This window comes from Zophobas morio, unplaced genomic scaffold, assembly GCF_036711695.1.
Source record: "Zophobas morio isolate AGI-343-1 ecotype UQ-CSIRO unplaced genomic scaffold, CSIRO_AGI_Zmor_V1 ptg000010l, whole genome shotgun sequence".
NCBI classification, from domain to species: Eukaryota; Metazoa; Arthropoda; class Insecta; order Coleoptera; family Tenebrionidae; genus Zophobas; species Zophobas morio.
In genome coordinates this window covers 5,183,437-5,204,834 of record NW_026972115.1, presented here as the reverse complement: position 1 = coordinate 5,204,834, position 21,398 = coordinate 5,183,437, and the positions used below count along the sequence as shown (strand labels likewise).

At 29.5% G+C, this 21,398-nt stretch overlaps 1 protein-coding gene across 1 annotated transcript; it reads right to left on the bottom strand.

The window, feature by feature from the left end:
* Positions 1-588: 588 nt before the first annotated feature.
* Positions 589-20,000, bottom strand: LOC135126234 (uncharacterized). Its single transcript, XM_064052126.1, has 4 exons — positions 19,918-20,000; positions 19,178-19,872; positions 18,966-19,131; positions 589-1,159 (listed from the first exon to the last, which is right to left on the bottom strand). Exons 2-4 carry the CDS (start codon positions 19,778-19,780, stop codon positions 864-866), a joined length of 1,065 nt encoding a protein of 354 aa, XP_063908196.1. The 5' UTR covers positions 19,781-19,872; positions 19,918-20,000; the 3' UTR covers positions 589-863.
* Between the last annotated feature and the right edge of the window lie 1,398 nt (positions 20,001-21,398).

Sequence of the window (21,398 nt, the reverse complement as noted above, 5' to 3'; positions counted from 1 at the left end):
GTTCCAAGCTTTTGGTGCACGCTGTATAAATTTCAATAATTAATAACTGATAATTAGATACCAGCCAGCAAACTTTCCAACGACTCCGCAATAAATCTAATTGTTTTGCCCTTCTGTTTCCGACGCTTTTGTAAAGTGGCCTCCGCGTTTCCTCTTTATCCCATTAACAAGAACATTCAACGAAATCAATTTTTTCAAGGCATCATCTGAACTATTGTTCACAAAAATTTGAAGATACATAATTACAAACAATGGAAAGTGGCCGGTGATTAGCGCATATAATGTTTGTCGCTCCATTCAACACGAAGATGTAGGAGATGCATTTTAATTGACAACACAAAATAAAATGTTATCACGAGAACATTACGTCGCAAAAACGTGTTTTCAAATCGTAAAAAAAAATAATGTTTGTCTGATTTTGAGGGAGATATGTCGAACAATGGTGTTTTCCCTGGAAAGTTTTCCTGAATGAAAATGCCTAAACTAGTTTTCGAATTTGTATAAAACCAGTTACGAATACACCAAACCAGATTGCGATTATTTTAGAAAATAATTATCTCCATCGGGTCGTGTTAATAAGACGCGTCATTTCGTTTGTATTTTTATTCTATTAATGTTTGTGTCTTAAGTAGACGATTTAAATAAAACCTTGACACTCCGAACGTTTATTATATTTATCACAAAGCTCACAATACAAAAATTTCTAAATTTATCTGACATTTCAAAGTTCCTACTATTAAAAACCCTAGGTACCCTATCTAACACTAAACAGACACCGGAACTTGAAAAAGTCAGACAAACTGAAGCCCCAACCCACCAATTACCCCCCATATAATATATACAAAAAATAAATAGTAGAAGCCCTACAGTATTCTTCCGTAGGGCATCCTCCTCGTCGGCGGCTGCCCTAAACACGGGCTTTCATGCAGCAACAATTTGCTCCCGTACGCCGAGCCGCCGCTGCTGCTAGAAAATAAACTCCTTGTGTAAAAAGGGCCCTCGTTTCCGCCCTTTCGGCCTCTGATAAGGGCCAAGGCCGCCACCACGACGGCACACAGGAAGACGATTCCTAGCACACAGAAAGTAATGGCGATTTTATCCGGAGACACGCAGAACGTTCTGTCGCCGGGGAGGTTCGTGAAGGGGAAGGTTTCCGGTTCTGCGAACAATAAAAATAAAAGGTGCAAGAAACACGAAAGCGATGTGACACACAGGGGATAAACACAATGGCGTTTCACTCGCCCATTGTCTAATTATTTAAAAAAATTATAAAGAATCACAAAAATGGAAATAGAAGAATTTATTTACTTACTTGTTTGTGGATTTTTTTCTCCAAGAAAAGCTACATTTCTAACCATACGAGACCATACCAATGAAAACTACAGAAGGAAGGACAGATGCCACCACTAGTACAAAAAATCCCACTTCTTTGAAAAATTATAAAAAATGTTTGCAACTTTTGTTTTCTGATAATTTTAATTTATCAGTTCTTCGATTTTTCTTTTTGTTTTGTTTCTTCAGTTTCTCGATTTGCAATTTTTCGTTTCGGTTTTTTAATTATAATTGAAAAAATAAATAAATAATATATAATAACAATAAAATATTGATTTTATGGGTCGATTGTTAAACATCTTCAGATTGTCCATTTTTAATTGTCCGCTTTTTCAATTTTTCCTGTTTTCGATTTTTAAAAGTGCATTTATTGAGTTTTCAGTTTTAAAATTTTCAATGATTTCAATTTCATGATTTGCAAATTCACAAACTTCGATATTTTGGAATCTCAATTTTTAATGTTTCCATTTATTATTTTTCGATTTTTCAGATTTTAGATATTTTAATTTTTCAATTCTTCGATTTGCATTTTTCTAAAATTAGCAGGACAATTTTGGATTTTATTTGTTAAAATTTTGTTCAAAGTTATTAGACAGAACTTCAACAAATCTAACTTCTTGATGATCTGCTGTGATAACTCCGAATTCTCCGAAATTCTTTAATTTTTCGTTTATTTATTTTATTCAATTTCCTAATTCTTCACTTTTTCGTTTCTTCAAATTTTAGATTTGCCATTTTTCGTTTCGGTTTTTTATTTTCTTTATTTTGACAATTTTTCGATTTTTTAGTTTTTCATTTTTCTTGTTGCTTCAATTTTTAGATTTTGTAATTTTTCGATTTAAAATTTTTCGAGTTTCCAATTTTTGATTTTTTAATTTTTAGATTCTTATTTTAAATTCTCCAGTTTTCCGATTTTCCAACTTTTGGATGTTTCAATTTTTAAATTTTACAATTTTCCGATTTGTAATTTTTCATTTTGGTTTTTTACTTCCTTTATTTTTTCTATTTTCGGTTTTTCAATGTTCTGACTTTATAATTTTTCTTTTTTCAGTGTTAAAATTTTTCTATTTTTTATTTTGCAACTTCAGATTTTTAAATTTTTCGTATTTTTATTTTATTCAGTTTCATGATTTTTCAATTTTTCGTTTCTTCAAATTTTAGATTTGCAATTTTTCAATGTGTAATTTTTCGGTTTTCTATTTTTTGATTCTACATCAGATTTTTTAATTTTTGGTTTTTCTTATTTTAGGTTTGCGTTTTTTCGTTTCGGTTTTTTCTTTATTTTTTCAATTTTTCAATTTTTCGACGTTTCGATTTTATACTTTTTTGTTTTTTCAGTTTATCATTCTTCTTGTTACTTGCATTTTTAGATTTTGCAATTTTTCGATTTAATTTCTGGAGTTTCCAATTTTTATTTTTTTAATATTTAGGTTCTAATTTTAAATTCTCCAGTTTTCCAAATTTGCAACTTCCGGATGTTTTAACTTTTAAGTTTTGCAACTTTTCGAATTGTAATTTTTCGTTTCGTTTTTAATTTTTTTATTTTTCAATTTTTCGGTTTTTCAATTTTTCAATGTGCCATTTTTCGACTTCAGATTTTTTAATTTTTAGATTTTATCGAGTTTTATGATCGTTCAATTATTCGTTTCTTCAAATTTATATAAGCAATTTTTCGTTTCGGTTTTTTATTTTCTTTATTTTTACAATTTATCGATTTTTCAATGGTCTATAATTTTTTATTTTTCCATTTTAAATTTTTTCAATTTTTCGTGTCTTCAATTTATTGATTTTTAATTTTTCGATTTCTCAAATTTTAGATATTTAATTTTCCGTTTTTTCAATTTAAAATTTTTCAGTTTCATAATTTTTTAATTTTTCGTTGCTTTAATTGTTGATTCACAATTTTTCGATTTTTATCATTTTTCTTACAATTTCAGTTTTATCAATTTTTCGTTTTTTCAATTCTTCGATTTGTATTTTTTCAATTTTTGGATTTGCCAATTTTTAATTTTTTCCAATTTTTCAATGTGTAATTTTTTGTTTCGGATTTTTATTTTCTTTATTATTTCAGTTTTTCGCTTTTACAATGTTCTGATTTTATAATTTTTCTTTTTTCAGTGTAAAAATATGTTTCAGTTTTTTGATTTTGCAACTTCACGATTTTTAATTTTTTTTTTATTTTATTCAGTTCCATGATTTTACAATTTTTCGTTTCTTCAAATTTTAAGTTTGCAATTTTTCGTTTCGGTTTTTCGTTTTGTTTAATTTTACAATTTTTCGATTTTTCAATGTTCCGAGTTTATATATATTTTTTAGTTTTTCATTATAAATTTTTTCAATTTTCCGTGTCTTCAATTTTTTTGATTTTCAATTTTTTGATTTCTCAACTTTTAGATTCTTTATTTTTCCGTTTTTTCATTTTAAAATTTTTCGTTGCTTTAATTGTTGATTTATAATTTTTCGGTATTTAATTTTTTTTTATTTCAATTTCATCAATTCTCCGCTTTTACATTTCTTCAATATGCATGTTTTTGATTTTTTTTTAATTTTTAGAATTTACAATTTTTCATTTCTTCAGTTTTTCGATTTGTAATTTTTCGTTTCGGTTTTTTATTTCCTTTATTTTTTCAATTTTTTGCAATTTCAATTTTTCGGTTTTCAATTTTTTGATTTTCCAGCTTGAAGATTTTTAAATTTTTCTTTTTTTATTTTGTTCAGTTTCATGATTTTTCCATTTTTCGTTTCTTTAAATTTTAAGTTTGCAATTTTTCGTTACGGTTTTTAATTTTTTTTTATTTTTACAATTTTTCGATTTTTCAATGTTCAGATTTTATAATTTTTTATTTTTCCGTTTTAAATTTTTTCAACTTTTCATGTCTTCAGTTTTTTGATTTACAATATTTCGATTTTTCAATGTTCGGTTTTTATAATTTTTTTTTTTTAATTTCAATTTTATCAATTTTTTTATCAATTTTCCGTTTCTTCATTTATTCAATTTGCATTTTTTCAATCAGTGGTTTTTTCAATTTTTCGCAATTTCAATGTTCTAATTTTATAATTTTTCAATTTTTAATGTTTCAATTTTTCGATGTGCAATTTTTCGGTTTTCATTTTTTTGATTTTCCAGCTTGAGAATTTAAAATTTTTCCTTTTTTATTTTATTCAGTTTCATGATTTTTTAATTTTTCGTTTCTTTAAATTTTAAGTTTGCAATTTTTCGTTTCGGTTTTTAATTTTTTTTATTTTTACAATTTTTAGATTTTTCAAAGTTCGCATGTTATAATTTTTAATTTTTCCTTTTTATTTTTTTTCAGTTTTTTGATTTTCAATTTTCTGTTTTTTCAATTTAAAATTTTTCAGTTTCATGATTTTTCAATTTTTCGTTGCTTTAATAAAATTGTTGATTTACAAATTTTAGATGTTTCAATGATCGGTTTTTAAAATTTTTGTTTCAATTTCAAGTTTAGCAATTTTCCATTTCTTCAATTCTTGGATTTGGATTTTTCAATTTTTATTTTTTTTTTTTCAATTTTTAATTTTCCAATATTTCATTTCTTCAGTGTTTCGATTTGTAATTTTTCGTTTCAGTTTTTTATTTTCTTTATTTTTACAATTTATCGATTTTTCGATGTTTCGATTTTATAATTTTTTTAATTTTTGGATTTTCCATTTTCAATGTTCCGAATTTATAATTTTTTATTTTTCCATTTTAAATTATTTCAATTTTTCATGTCTTTTTGATTTACAATTTTTCGATTTTTCAATGTTCGGTTTTTATAATTTTTTTTTCAATTTCAATGTTATCAATTTTCCCTTTCTTCACTTTTTCGATTTGCGTTTTTCCATTTCGGTTTTTTATTTTCTTTATTTTTATAATTTTTCGTTTTGGTTTTATCAATTTTTCATTTTTTTCGTTTCTTCAATTTTGCGATATACATCTCTTCGAGTTTTCATTTTTAAGTTTTTCAATTTTCCGAATTTTTAACTTTTGAATATTTAATTTTTCAATTTTTGGATTTTTCAGTTTATCGATTTGCAATTTTTCGGTTTTCAATTTTTTTACTTTCAGATTAGTAATTTTTCGTTTTCTCAATTTTAAATTTTCCAATTTCCCGATTCGATTCTCTTGTTCTTTTTTATAAGTTTTCGTCATTTTTTAATTATTTCCATTTCTAAGTTTCTCGATTTTTAGTTCTTCAATGTTCCGATTTTTCGTTCCTGCAACTTCGATTTGCAATTTTTCGATTTTCCGCTTATTCGATTTTTCAATTTCTTTCGATTTGCCATCTTTTTGAATAAAGAAAAAATGGAAAAATTGAGATTGTAAAATTAAAAAATCAAAAACGGAAAAACGAAAAAGTATAAAATGAAAATTTTGAAAAATCTGATGGTTGGAATTCGAGAACTTGAAAATTTGAAGAAACGAAAATTCGAAAAATCGAAATGTGTATTGTAAAATCGAAATACTGAAAATTAAAGAAATCCGAAAATCGGATAATTGAAAAATTGAAAACTGAAGAATCAAAGATTCAAATTTTGAAAAATTGAGTACCTGAAAAATTAACAATCGAAGAGACATTGAAAAAATAAAGGAAGTGAGAAAACGAAAAATTGCGATATAAAATCGAAAGAATGAAAATTAAAAAATCGGGAAAATGAAAAAAAAATCAAGATCTTGAAAAACTGAGGAAACGAAAAATTGAAAAATTTGGAAGTTAAGAACAGCTGAAAAAAAAAAGTTGAAAATCGAAAGTAATCAAATCCAGACTTTTCGAAAAATTAAAAGATTTGATGTCGCGAATTCTATTTTTTATGATATCCCTTATAAATTAAAATAAAGATATGTACGTAATATTATTATTTTTTTTAATATAAAGTTATATTAAATAAATTGCCTTATTTTTTTTGTCACCCTGTATAAGTAAACTAGAAATACGAATGCAATGACAAATCACAGGTATAGACTCATCTTATTTTGCACATTTGAGATAAGATTTACTCGGCAAAATTTGAACATTACGTCATTAATTTTTTGGAAGAGTATAAATGAATAGATTTTGATTAACGATTTACCAAGGCTACGACAACCTTACAACGTTTGCAATTCAATTAATTTTTTTCCAAAAATCTGTATGTCTCAGGAAGTAAAAATACAAAATTGCGTATTTCTTCAGCCTTGAAGGCACGAATAATCGCTGGAAAATTTCAGTTTAATTTAATTCGAAGCGGCATTATGAATCCGTGCTCCGTCTCTTCATTAATCAAATTTTGAGTCGTAGCCCCAGGCACCTAGAAAATTTTGCGCTCCAGTGCCTCCACTGTCAGACCACCACGGCTTCAAAAATAAACATACTGTGCATAATAACGACGCTATATTAGTTGTTTATGGGGTGCCATTTGTAACGGGCGTCATGGCGTACAAGGATAGATGGGTTTTTATTGTGCGAAATGTCGTTTTAATACTGTGGCGGAAAGGCAAAAAACCCAACAAAGACTATGAGTTGCACTTCATCATACACCCCGACGCTTGTATCATTTCTAGGTGATAATAAATCGCGCTGAGACGTACGTTACAATTACCTCTTGTATCCACTAATTACTTGTGCGCGGCGTAAAATACCGATTGGGATTTAAATTGGCCATTATGGAAAACGGGCCGATAAATCAGACGCGGGGGTTTCGAGAGCTAGTCGCTTATAGGGGAGGGTGGAAACAATATTTTACTTATTTTACTGACAGGTTAGAGTTTATGTCCGTGCTCCCCTACCCATCTCGAGATTCCTACGCTTCAGAAGCAAATAAAAACCGCGATAACAGCGACAGTTCGAATTGTAAATATTGAATCTTGGGGCAAATAAATCTGCCTTGTGTGTTTTATTAGCGCTATCAGTGATCGGCGAAATTATTAAATTGCACGTTTAGTCTCGCTGTTTGATTTATTGTAAGTCAAAACCAGATACCTCTCTATCGGTTTCCACTAAAGCAAATTTAATCAACAAATTGGCACCCCGCCGCTAATAAACTGAAACAATCCGTAGATCATAAATAGAGCCCGATCTTATAATAATAAATCGCAAAATTGCCGCTTTCCCACGACGAGAACGCCGGATTAAATTCGCCTTGGTATTCAAATGTGCTGGCCAAGACCAATCGGGCCCTCAAAGGAGTCAAAGGGGCACTTACTGCTGGTTTTAATTATTGTACCATCAGGTAGCCGCAGATCGGCCGTCACGAATTATTGCGGCCTTCGACAAATTGCTTTTTAATATAATTTTAATGCCCTTGGGTCGCAAGCGTGTGGTGAAGAAAAGGAAGTGTGCTAGGAAGAATAAGAAAAGAGACAGCGTGCATAACGATATATTTACTATATACAGGGTATGTACAAAGACAAGATACAAAGAAGAATGTGGCATTCGGTGCCGAAACCACAGCGCATTTTGGGGTTTTTTCTAAAGGTGGACAGAAGAGAGTCTGTATACCGGAAAAATTGATAACAAAACTACATTAAAAATTATAAAATTTGTATGTTTCTTGGTTTCCGTCTGTCTGTCTGCCGTCTGTCCGCGTCTGTGTCGATTGTTGTCAAATTTTGCCGAATATCGTGTAAATGGAAAAACGCTAACCAAAATTTGTCTAATCATCTATACCAATCAATTACAATAGTAAATGTTATTTAAATTTTATAAAATAATATACTCCTTCACTTGTGGTTTATGTTTCCGTCTTGAGTTTATACTCCAGTATCCAGATTTTTGTAAAAAAAAGCTGTATTTGTTCAACTGTACTTTGGGGACGAGGGAAGTTCTGTCGAAATAACCAGCGACCAATTTTTTTTATAATAATCCCTATATGTTAAAATTGGTTACGTTAAACTGCAAAATCTTATTACAAAATTTTTTTGATTTTTTTTGTCTAAAAATGTGTATATCCAGTATATTTTCGAAATTTTTGGTTTCAAAATTAAATTTTGAAAATATGCAAAAATTGCCAAATTTCATCTGGTCATTCTGGAAAAGTTATCGGAATTTTCGAAGAAAATGACTGGAAAGAAAACAACAAAAAATTCTTTGGTAATTTTCGAACGAGCTACGAAAAAGTCAAAAATTGTATTGAAAATTTGAACTTTTCGCAGTGTCTAAAAATCATCAGACTTTTGGAATTAGATACCACCGAGCTTATTAAAAAAAAGCCTGTTGATGGTCCCTCACCAAGATTTTTGAAATTTTTTCGTTTTTAAAATCAAATTTTGAAAACTTTTCAAAAATGGTCTATCTCCATTTTGATAACTCTGGAAAAGTGGCTTGGAAAAAGTAAAACATTTCAAATTTCAAATTTTGACAAAGTTACCTAAAAGACCTTAAAAAATGAGGAAATATAGATATCGTGAAGCTGATTCAAAAAACATAGCCTCTTGATGGTTCGAGACCAAGATTTTTGAAATTTTCGATTTCAAAATCAAATTTTGAAAATTTTCCAAAACTGATCATGCTTAATTTTGATAATTCCGGAAAAGTGATTAGAATCAAGAAAAAAAAAGCTCCCAAAAATTACTTCTACAAGTCGAAAAATCAACATGTTCGATAATTTTCGAAAATGCTTGGAAACACATCAAAAATTTAAATTTTTAATTTTTTCAATTGTTCGTGTCTTCATTTTTTTATTTCAATTTTTCGGTTTTCGATTCTTTGATTTCTCAACTTTAAAATTTTTTAATTTCCGTTTTTTCAAACTAATATTTTTCAGTTTTATGATTTTCAATTTTTTGTTACTTTAATAAATTGTTGTAGAATTTTTCGATTTTTTAATGTTCGGATTTTATTATTTTTCTTTCAATTTCAATTTTATCGATTTTCCATTTCGGTTTTTAATTTTCTTAATTTTTTCAATATTTCGCTTTTTCAATGTTCTAATTTTAAAATTTTTCTTTTTTCAGTGTAAAGATTTTTCAACTTTTCGATGTGGAATTTTTTGTTTTTCAATTTTCTGATTTTTCAACTTCCAGATTTTTTAATTATTCGATTTTTTAATTTTATTCAACTTCATGATTTTTCATTTTTTCCTTTCCTCAAATTTTAGGTTTGCGATTTTTCGTTTCGGTTTTTTGTTCTCTTTATTTTTGCAATTTCTCGATTTTTCAACATTCCAATTTTATAATTTTTTATTTTTCATGTTAAACTTTTTCAATTTTTCGTGTCTTCAATTTTTTTATTTTCGATTTTTCGCTTTTCAGTTTCTCGATTTCTTAACTCTTAAATTTTTTAATTTTCCGTTTTTTCAATAAAAAAATTTTGAGTTTCATGATCTTTTAATTTTTCGTTGATTTAATTATTTGTAATTGTTCGGTTTTTATAATTTTTCTTTCAATTTCAATTTTATCACTTATCCGTTTTTTCAATTCTTCGATTTGCTTTTTTCAATTTTTAATTTTTTTTTTCAATTTTTGGATTTTCCAATTTTTCATTTCTTGAAATTTTCGATTTGCGATTTTTCATTTCTGTTTTTTATTTTCTTTATTTTTACAATTTTTCCATTTTTCAATGTTCCGTTTTTGTTTTTTCTTCAATTGTTCAATTATCCTTCCTTCAATTTTTCGAATTGCAATTTTTCAGTTTTTTAATTTTGTAATTTCATGAGTTTTCAATATTTAATTTTCCAATTTATCATTTCTTCAATTTTTCGGTTTTCAATTTTTTAACTTTTAAGTTATTCATTTTTGGTTTTTTCAATTTTTCCTGTCTTCAATTTTTTGATTTTCAATTTTTCGGTTTTCAATTCTTTAATTTAAAATTTTTCAGTTTTATGAATTTTTAATTTTTCGTTGTTTTAATTGTTGATTTGCAAATTTTCGATTTTTCAATGTTCGGTTTTTGTAATTTTTCTTTCAATTTCTATTTTATCAATGTTCCGTTTCTTCAGTTATTCGATTTGTAATTCTTCACTGTTTTTTCAATTGTTGGCTTTTCCAGTTTTTCATTTCAATTTTTCGAATTGTGATTTTTCATTTTGTTTTTATTTTCTTCATTTTTTTTATTTTTAAATTTTTCGAATGTTCCGTTTTTTACTCATTTTTTTAATTTTTTAAACTTTTTCACTTATTCGATTTTTTAATTTTTCAGTTTTTCAATTTTTCATTTTTTTTCGTTTCTTCAATTATGCGATATGCAACTCGAGTTTTCATTTTTAAATTTTTAAATTATTCGAATTTCTAACTATTGGATGTTTCAACTTTTAGATTTTTCAATAATTATTATAATTAAAAAAAATCACTTTCTTAATTTTACGATATTAAAATTTTTCAAAAATTACTTCTACAGGTTTTTCGTTAATTTTAGGTAGAGGCTTGGAAAAAGTAAAAAATTTCAAATTTGAAATTTTAATAAAGTTGCCTAAAACTCCTCAAAAAATCCAGGAATATACATATCGTAAAGCTGATTCAAAAAACATAGCCTCTTGATGGTTCGAGACCAAGATTTTTGAAATTTTCGATTTCAAAATCAAATTTTGTAAATTTTCCAAAACTGATCATAGTTAATTTTGATAATTCCGGAAAAGTGATTAAAATCAAGAAAAAAAAAGCTCCCTAAAATTGCTTCTACAAGTCGAAAAATCAATATGTTTTTCGATAATTTTGGAAAATGCTTGGAAACACGTCAAAAATTTCAAATCGAAAATTTGAGATTTTGGCAAAGTTGCCTAAAAATCCTCCAAAAATTCTACGACACATACATCGTCAAGCTTATTTTAAAAACATAGCCTCTTCATGGTTTCAGACCGAGATTTTTCAAATTTGCCATTTCATAATCAAATTTTGAAAATTTGCTAAAAGTGGCCTGATCATAATTAATTTTTATAATTCCGGAAGTGATTAGAATTAAGAAAAAAAAAATGCTCCCAAAAATTACTTCTACAAGTTTTTCGATAATTTTAGGAAGAGGATTGGAAAAAGTAAAAAATTTCAAATTTCAACAAACTTGCCTAAAACTCCTCAAAAAATTCGAGGATATAGATATCGTAAAGTTGATTCAAAAAACATAGCCTCTTGATAGTTCGAGACCAAGATTTTTGAAATTTTCGATTTAAAAATCAAATTTTGAAAATTTTCCAAAACTGATCATACTTAATTTTGATAATTCCGGAAAAGTGATTAAAATCAAGAAAAAAAAAGCTCCCTAAAATTGCTTCTACAAGTCGAAAAATCAACATGGTTTTCGATCATTTTCGAAAATGTTTGGAAACACGTCAAAAATTTCAAGTCGAAAATTTGAGATTTTGGCAAAGTTGCCTAAAAATCCTCAAAAAATTCTGGGACATAACATCGTCAAGCTAATTCTGAAAACACAGCCTCTTCATGGTTCCAGACCGAGATTTTTTATATTTCCCATTTCATAATCAAATTTTGAAAATTTTCCAAAAGTGGCCTGATCATAATTAATTTTTATAATTCCGGAAGTGATTAGAATTAAGGAAAAAAAAATGCTTCCAAAAATTACTTCTACAAGTCTTTGGGTAATTTTAGGAAGAGACTTGGAAAAAGTCAAAAATTTCAAATTTCAAATTTTGACAAAGTTGCCTAAAACTCCTCAAAAAGATCGGGGATATAGAGATCGTGAAGATGATTCAAAAAACATAGCCTCTTGATGGTTCGAGACCAAGATTTTTGAAATTTTCGATTTCAAAATCAAATTTTGAAAATTTTCGTAAACTGATCATACTTAATTTTGACAATTCCGGAAAAGTGATTAGAATCAAGAAAAAAAAGCCCCCGAAAATTACTTCTGCAGGTCGAAAAATCAACATGTTTTTCGATAATTTTCGAAAATGCTTGGAAACAAGTCAAAATTTTCAAGTCGAAAATTTGAGATTTTGGCAAAGTTGCCTAAAAATCCTCAAAAAATTCTGAGACATGGACATCGTCAAGCTTATTCTAAAAACATAGCCTCTTCATGGTTCCAGACCGCGATTTTTGAAATTTTCTATTTCATAATCAAATTTTGAAAATTTTCCAAACGTGACCTGATCATAATTAATTTTTATAATTCCGGAAGTGATTAGAATTAAGAAAAAAAAAATGTTCCGAAAAATTACTTCTACAAGTCTTTCCGTAATTTTAGGTAGAGGCTTGGAAAAACTAAAACATTCAAATTTGAAATTTTGACAAAGTTGCCTAAAACTCCTCAAAAAATTCTGGGATATAGATATCGTGAAGCTGATTCAAAAAACATAGCATCTTAATGGTTAGAGACTGAGATTTTTGAAATTGTCGATTTCAAAATCAAATTTTGTAAATTTTCCAAAAGTGATCCACTTAATTTTTATAATTCCGGAAAAGTGATTATAATCAAGAAAAAAAAAGCTCCTAAAAATGACTTCTACAAGTCGAAAAATCAACATGTTTTTCGATAATTTTCGAAAATGCTTGGAAACACGTCAAAAATTTCAAGTCGAAAATTTGAGATTTTGGCAAAGTTGCCTAAAAATCCTCAAAAAATTCTGGGACATAGACATCGTAAAGCTTATTCTAAAAACATAGCCTTTTCATGGTTCCAGACCGATATTTTTCAAATTTTCCATTTCATAATCAAATTTTGAAAATTTTTCAAAAGTAAAAAATTTCAAATTTCAAATTTTGACAAAGTTGGCTAAAACTCCTCAAAAAAATCGGGAATATAGATATCGTGAAGCTGATTCAAAAAACATAGCCTCTTGATGGTTCGAAACCTAGATTTTTGAAATTTTCGATTTCAAAATCAAATTTTGAAAATTTTCCAAAACTGATCATACTTATTTTGATAATTCCGGAAAAGTGATCAGAATCAAGGAAAAAAAAGCTCCCAAAAATTGCTTCTACAAGTCGAAAAATCAACATGTTTTTCGATAATTTTCGAAAATGCTTGAAGAACTAATATTTTTCAGTTTTATGATTTTAAATTTTTTGTTACTTTAATAAATTGTTGTAGAATTTTTCGATTTTTTAATGTTCGGATTTTATTATTTTTCTTTCAATTTCAATTGTATCAATTTTCCATTTCGGTTTTTTATTTTCTTAATTTTTTCAATATTTCGCTTTTTCAATGTTCTAATTTTAAAATTTTTCTTTTTTCAGTGTCAAGATTTTTCAACTTTTCGATGTGGAATTTTTTGTTTTTCAATTTTTTGATTTTTCAACTTCCAGATTTTTTAATTATTCGATTTTTTAATTTTATTCAACTTCATGATTTTTCATTTTTTCCTTTCCTCAAATTTTAGGTTTGCGATTTTTCGTTTCGGTTTTTTGTTCTCTTTATTTTTGCAATTTCTCGATTTTTCAACATTCCAATTTTATAATTTTTTATTTTTCATGTTAAACTTTTTCAATTTTTCGTGTCTTCAATTTTTTTATTTTCGATTTTTCGCTTTTCAGTTTCTCGATTTCTTAACTCTTAAATTTTTTAATTTTCCGTTTTTTCAATAAAAAAATTTTGAGTTTCATGATTTTTTAATTTTTCGTTGATTTAATTATTTGTAATTGTTCGGTTTTTATAATTTTTCTTTCAATTTCAATTTTATCACTTATCCGTTTTTTCAATTCTTCGATTTGCTTTTTTCAATTTTTAATTTTTTTTTTCAATTTTTGGATTTTCCAATTTTTCATTTCTTGAAATTTTCGATTTGCGATTTTTCATTTCTGTTTTTTATTTTCTTTATTTTTACCATTTTTCCATTTTTCAATGTTCCGTTTTTGTTTTTTCTTCAATTGTTCAATTATCCTTCCTTCAATTTTTCGAATTGCAATTTTTCAGTTTTTTAATTTTGTAATTTCATGAATTTTCAATATTTAATTTTCCAATTTATCATTTCTTCAATTTTTCGGTTTTCAATTTTTTAACTTTTAAGTTATTAATTTTTGGTTTTTTCAATTTTTCGTGTCTTCAATTTTTTGATTTTCAATTTTTCGGTTTTCAATTCTTTAATTTAAAATTTTTCAGTTTCATGAATTTTTAATTTTTCGTTGTTTTAATTGTTGATTTGCAAATTTTCGATTTTTCAATGTTCGGTTTTTGTAATTTTTCTTTCAATTTCTATTTTATCAATGTTCCGTTTCTTCAGTTATTCGATTTGTAATTCTTCACTGTTTTTTCAATTGTTGGCTTTTCCAGTTTTTCATTTAAATTTTTCGAATTGTGATTTTTCATTTTGTTTTTATTTTCTTCATTTTTTTTATTTTTAAATTTTTCGAATGTTCCGTTTTTTACTCATTTTTTTAATTTTTTAAACTTTTTCACTTATTCGATTTTTTAATTTTTCAGTTTTTCAATTTTTCATTTTTTTTCGTTTCTTCAATTATGCGATATGCAACTCTTCGAGTTTTCATTTTTAAATTTTTAAATTATTCGAATTTCTAACTATTGGATGTTTCAACTTTTAGATTTTTCAATAATTATTATAATTAAAAAAAATCACTTTCTCAATTTTACGATATGAAAATTTTTCAAAAATTACTTCTACAAGTTTTTCGTTAATTTTAGGTAGAGGCTTGGAAAAAGTAAAAAATTTCAAATTTGAAATTTTAATAAAGTTGCCTAAAACTCCTCAAAAAATGCGGGAATATACATATCGTGAAGCTGATTCAAAAAACATAGCTTCTTGATGGTTCGAGACCAAGATTTTTGAAATTTTCGATTTCACAATCAAATTTTGTAAATTTTCCAAAACTGATCATACTTAATTTTGATAATTCCGGAAAAGTGATTAGAATCAAGAAAAAAAAAGCTCCCAAAAATTACTTCTGCAAGTCGAAAAATCAACATGTTTTTCGATAATTTTCGAAAATGCTTGGAAACACGTTAAAAATTTCAAGTCGAAAATTTGAGATTTTGCCAAAGTTGCCTAAAAATCCTCAAAAAACTCTGGGACATAGACATCGTCAAGCTTATTCTAAAAACATAGCCTCTTCATGGTTTCAGACCGAGATTTTTTAAATTTTCCATTTCATAATCAAATTTTGAAAATTTTCCAAAAGTGGCCTGATCATAATTAATTTTTATAATTCTGGAAGTGATTAGAATTAAAAAAAAAAATGCTCCCAAAAATTACTTCTACAAGTCTTTCGGTAATTTTAGGAAGAGGCTTGGAAAAAGTAAAAAAATGCAAATTTAAAATTTTGACAAAGTTGCCTAAAACTCTTCAAAAAATTCGGGAATATAGATATCGTGAAACTGATTCAGAAAACATTGCCTCTTGATGGTTCGAGACCAAGATTTTTGAAATTTTTTATGTCAATATCAAATTTTGAAAATTTTCCAAAAATGATACTTGATTTTGATAATTCCTGAAAAGTGATTAGAATTAAGAAAAAAAAAATGCTCCCAAAAATTACTTCGACAAGTCGAAATCATCATGTTTTTCAATAATTTTCGAAAATGCGGAAAAAGGCCAAACATTTCAAATTGAAAATTTGAGCTTTTGGCGAAGTTGCCTAAAAATTATCAAAAAATTCTGGATGTAGATATAGACAAGCTGATTCCAAAACATAGCCTGTTGATGGTTCCACGTCAAGATTTTTGAAATCGTCGACTTCAAAATCAAATTTTGAAAAATTTCCAAAAGTGATCAAACTTCATTTTGATAATTTCGAAAAAGTGGTAGGAATTTTTGAAAAAAATGTTGTCAAAAATGACTTCTGCAAGTCTAAATGAACAAAAAAATATCTTTCCGTAATTTTAGAAAGAGCCTTGGAAAAAGCCAAAAATTTCAGTTGAAAATTTGAAATTTTGGCAAGGTTGCCCAAAACTCCTCAAAAAACTCTCTTGATTTTTGAAATTTTCGATTTCATAATCAAATTTTGAAAACTTTTCAAAAATGATCACACTTCATTTTAATAACTCTGGAAAAGTGGTTGGAATTTTTGAAAACGTGATGCCGAAAATGGCTTCTGCAAGTCGAAATCGACAAAAAAATATTTTTGGTAGTTTTCGAAAATCTTTGGAAAAGAGTCAAAAATTTTTAGTTGAAAATTTGAGCTCTTGGAAAAGTTGCCTAAAAATCCTCAAAAAATTCTGCGATATAAATATCGACAAGTTGATTCAAAAAACATAGTCTATTGGTGGTCCTGACCAGTATTTTTGAAGTTTTCGATGTCAAAATCAAATTTGGAAAACTTTTCACAAATTTCAAGTTGAAAATTTGAGTTCTTGGAAAAATTGGCTAAAAATCCTCAAAAAATTCGGCGATAAAGATGCGACAAGCTGATTCAAAAAACAGCCTGTTGATAGTTCCAGACCAAAAGTTTTGAAATCTTCGACTTCAAAATCAAATTTTGAAAACTTTCCAAAAATGATCATACTTCATTTTGACAAATCCGGAAAAGTGGTTGGAATTAAAAAAAAATTGCCAAAAATAAAGTCGAAATCAAGAAAAAAATGTTTTTCGGCAATTTTCGAAAGTGCTTGGAAAATGGTCAAAAATTTGAAGTTGAAAATTTGGAATTTTGCCAAAGTTGCCTAAAAATCCACAAAAAATTCTGGGATATAGACATCGACGAACTAATTTGAAAAACAGTTTATTGATAGTCCCAAACCAAAATTATCGAAATTTTCGCTTTCAAAAACACTTTTTCAAATTATCCGAAAAAGTCAGATTTTATTTTGATAATTCTAGAGAAATTATTGGAATTTTCGAACAAATGTTGCCGAAAATGACTTCTGTAGGTCGAATTGAAGAAAAAATGTCTTTGGATAATTTTCGAAAGTGCTCCGAAAAAACTCAGAAATGGCATTGTATTGAAATGAAAATTTGAACTTTTCGAAAAGTTGCCTAAAAATCCACAAAAAATTATGCGATACTTATGGATATCGACAAGCTAATTCAAAAAACAGACTATTGATGGTTCCAGACCAAAATTTTTGAAATCTTCGACTTCAAAATCAAATTTTGAAAACTTTCCAAAAATGATCATATTTCTAAAAGTCGAAATCAACAAAAAAATATCTTTTCAGTAATTTTCGAAAAAGCTTGGAAAACGACGTGAACAGGTTGAAATCAACAAAAAATGTCTTTCAGTAATTTTCGAAAGTAATTGGAAAAAGTCAAAAAAAAAATTTCAGGTTGAAAATTAAATTTGAGATTTTGGCAAAGTTGCCTAAAAATCCAGAAAAAAAATCTGGGATATAGATATCGACAAACTTATTCAAAAAACATAGCGTGTTGATGGTTCCAAACTAAGATTTTTGAAATTTTGATTTCAAAATCAAATTTTGAGAAAACTTTCCAAAAAGTTCATATTTCATTTTGATAATTCCGGAAAACTGGTTGGAATTAAAAAAAATCTTGCCAAAAATGACTTCTACAAGTCGAAGTCAACAAAAAAATGTCCTTCGGTCATTTTCGAAAAAGCTTAGAAAATGTCAAAAATTTCAAGTTGAAAATTTGAGATTTTGGCAAAGTTGCATAAAAATCCACAAAAAATTCTGGATAATAGACATCGACGAACTAAATCGACAAACAGCTTATTGATAGTCCCTGACCAAGATTTTCAAAATTTTCGCTTTCAAAATTACTTTTTGAAAATATCCCAAAAAGCCAGATTTTATTTTGGTGCTTCTAGAAAAACGATTGGAATTTTCGAACAAATTTTGCCTAAACTGACTTCTGTAGGTCGAATTGAAGAAAAAATGTTTTTCGGTAATTTTTGAAAGTGCCCCGAAAAAGATAAAAAATTTCAAATTAGAAAATTTGAACCTTGGACAAAGTTACCTAAAAATCCACAAAATTCTGGGATATAGGTATCGATAAGCTGAATTGAAAACAGATCCTCCTGATGGTCTTGGACCACGATTTTTGAAATTTTCGGTTTCAAAATCAAATTTTGAAAAATATCCCAAAAAATACTTATATTTCGTTTTCTTCATTCTGGATAAATGATCGTAGTTTTCGAAGGATGTTACCGAAAATGACGTCCACAGGTCGAAATCAGATTGGATAATTTTCGAAAGTTCTCCGAAAAAACTCAGAAGTGTCATTGTTTTGAAAATTTCAGCTATTGGGAAAATTGCCTAAAAATTCTTAAAAAATTCTGCTATGTATATATCGACAAACTGATTCAAAAAACAGCCTGTTAATGGTTACAGACCAAGATTTTTGAAATCTTCGACTTCAAAATCAACTTTTGAAAGTGGTTGGAATTTCTGAATCACCCTGTATAAGCAATTCTAGAAAATATGAATGCAAAGATAAGTACAGACTCATCATATTTTCCACATTTTAGATAGGAAATTTTAATAAGATGACGTCATCAATTTCGGACGAGGGATAAAAAGATATATTTCGATTAAAAATTTACCTTTGAAAGATTCTGATTTTGTTTAAAAAAAATTGGATGCCTCGGAAAAAACTCAACACGAATTCATAAATTAGACCTGTAGGACTATGTTATTTTATAAAATTTAAATAACGTTTACTAGGTAAAATTTTGACGTGACGTCATAACATTGTTGGTGGGGATGATCAAACAAATTTTGGTTGGCGTTTGACCACTACACCTCCTAGTGCTCCGATATACAGACCCCCTTTGGTCCACCCCCGAAAAAACCCCAAAACACCCCACTTCGGCACCGAACCCCTATATACAACTTCGCCCCGACACACCACAAACTCACCACTAATTTGCAAATTGTCACTTTTCCTCAAATCGTCGATCGCTGGTGCCAGAACCTCGACGCTATTGAACACCTTCAGCCTATCCAGAACCTCCCCTTGAGTCCCTTTGGCCAAAGTCCTCCCCAAACGATTCTCCAAACCTTCACTCTTCGCCCCACAATCCACCTACAACCCACCAAATAACCCCCAGCCACAAAAAACAACAACTTACATTAGGACAAGAACCTCGACACAACTCCAAGTAGCACGACAGATGCAACCTATCTCGATCCGGGAACTTGAAGGCAGCAAACTTAGCAAAAGCTTCTTGGTGCTTCATGAGCGAAATCGCCTGAACGGGACCCATCTGCGGCGATGGGAGTAGCAGTTCGTCGATGGGGCACCCATCATCGTCTAGGAGCCTCTGGGAGGAGTCTCCTAGACCATCGTGAGCGACGCACTCAACGACTTTCCAGCCGATTCCAGAGGGTAGGGTTGATTTGAGGGTGAGGATCGCTGACTCGCCGACTTTGAGGGTGTCAGTGAACTTGTGGAGTTGGTCTTCGGGGGTGATTTCCATCCAGGCACGAGACGCAGAGAGCGCTTCGTTCATTTCTTCACCCACCAGGTCTTTGGTGTCTTCTTTCTTCATTCTACCGCTTCTTTGGTTTTTGTTGGTGCGTTCCAATAGAGTTGTTTTAAGCGCTTGGGCTACGGAGTTGCTTTTGATTGAAAAAGCGTCGTCTTCGACGACGCACTCCAGGTACTTTTCTTGGTCGGCGATTTGTCGTAGGTGACGATCTTGCTGTGCCACTAAGACCACGCTGTAGACCATTTCCTTGTGGGAGTTTTCGTTGATTCTGGAGCTCAAGCGGATGCCGCAGCCCGAAGTCGAGAGACTTACGGTAACCGAGTTCGACAAAGTACCTAAAATAGTGATTGTAGTACCAGTTGCGGTACCAATCGACTTACCCAGGGTGTTACACTCGTGCGAAAAATCCCTGGCGAAAACCAACCCTTTGAATGGGTGCTGGAGCGTTACCGTGGCGTTGAAACTCCTCTGGTCGCAAGTAACATTCGCGTTGACAATCCTGTTCACGGACACTGGAATCGGGTACCTCAGACTCGGAGGAAACGCGGCTTTGGCCACACAAACGAAGCAAAAAAAGCTGATGGCTCGGAGTGTCATTGTTCAAATGATCTGGAAGAAAATGTGAACGGGTTTAGCAATTAAAGAATGATTTTATTGTTCGAGATTCACACGATTTTCTGAATTACCATGTTTTCTCCCGGAGTGAATGGTCGCTCTTAAACGAGTTAATTGGTTTATTTCGGTACGGTACCATCAAAGAAATTCTAATGGAATTGGAATAACCGTTATGGTTGCGGATTTTACCGCGCTCACATAGTGACCCAGACAAATTAGCTAAAAATCGAATTATGCCCATATTGGAAGCGGTTGGCCTTGCCACAGTGATGACCTCAGTACCAAGATAACCAAATCGTTCTTAGCGGTACCGCTAGCTCGCATGCACATTCTAACGTTTCTTCGCGGAGGATTAGGTTACGGTAGATGGGTACTTATGTGGTCCACAGACCAGGATGTCCACAAGGGAATATCGACTTTAATCTTAAGATAACGTTATATAAGTTGCAGATATCATCCACGATTTGCATACAAAGCCCAAGTGATAACAACAAGTGAAACCAACCTGCGAAAAGTGACAACCAAAGTGCGATGCCCGCCTCAGTAATTGCAAGCTCGCCTTAACAATGAAGAAAGTTTTTCATTTTCATTAAGATTTTCGTCTAATTAGACAATCCGTTCTGATTAACGCGCATTACGTTCATTGCACACCCGTCTCACTTTTATTTTTTTTAGTCGGTAGCTGCATACCTAGGGACTATTATTGAATCGTGGATTTACTTTGAAGAATAATCTCGAGATAGAATCGTCGCTCATGCGTTACTAATAACCGCTGGAGTGTGAATGGGCACAACTTCCAAGGGCCAACTACAAAGAAGTCATCACCGACAGATAAAAACTAATATTGGTACCGAGCACCTGCATCGAATTGGTACTTACCTCTTGTCAGAAAATTTCGGAACGACCACTGGACACTGTTTACTTTTGAACCGTGAGCATTTTCGAGCGACTCTTAAGTCAAGTTCGGATTAAACTGCGAGAAGGTGAGCGAACGTACGTAGCGTTACCTGACAAATACAGTTTTTACGGGACTTTGCAGTGGCGTAATGGTACTCTAGCCTGAATCTGCTGGGTCCGTGCGCCCATCAGTATCTCTTGTGCAACAGCACTTCAAAGACTACCGCAGGAGGAAAAAGTGGATAATTAGAGCGGCGTCACGCGCGTAATGGTACTAAATGAAGACGACATTCTTGAAGGGAAAAAACGGTACCATTACATCTGAAAGTGTAGCAATTAAAAAACGAAA

Excerpts from the sequence above, each read along its gene's own strand:
- LOC135126234 (XM_064052126.1), bottom strand. The coding sequence starts at position 19,780 with ATGGTCTACAGCGTGGTCTTAGTGGCACAGCAAGATCGTCACCTACGA. Across the intron at positions 19,132-19,177 it reads GTCGAGGTTCTTGTCCTAAT|GTGGATTGTGGGGCGAAGAG; the intron begins GTAAGTTGTTGT and ends GGTGGGTTGTAG. Across the intron at positions 1,160-18,965 it reads TGACAATTTGCAAATTAGTG|AACCGGAAACCTTCCCCTTC; the intron begins GTGAGTTTGTGG and ends TATTGTTCGCAG.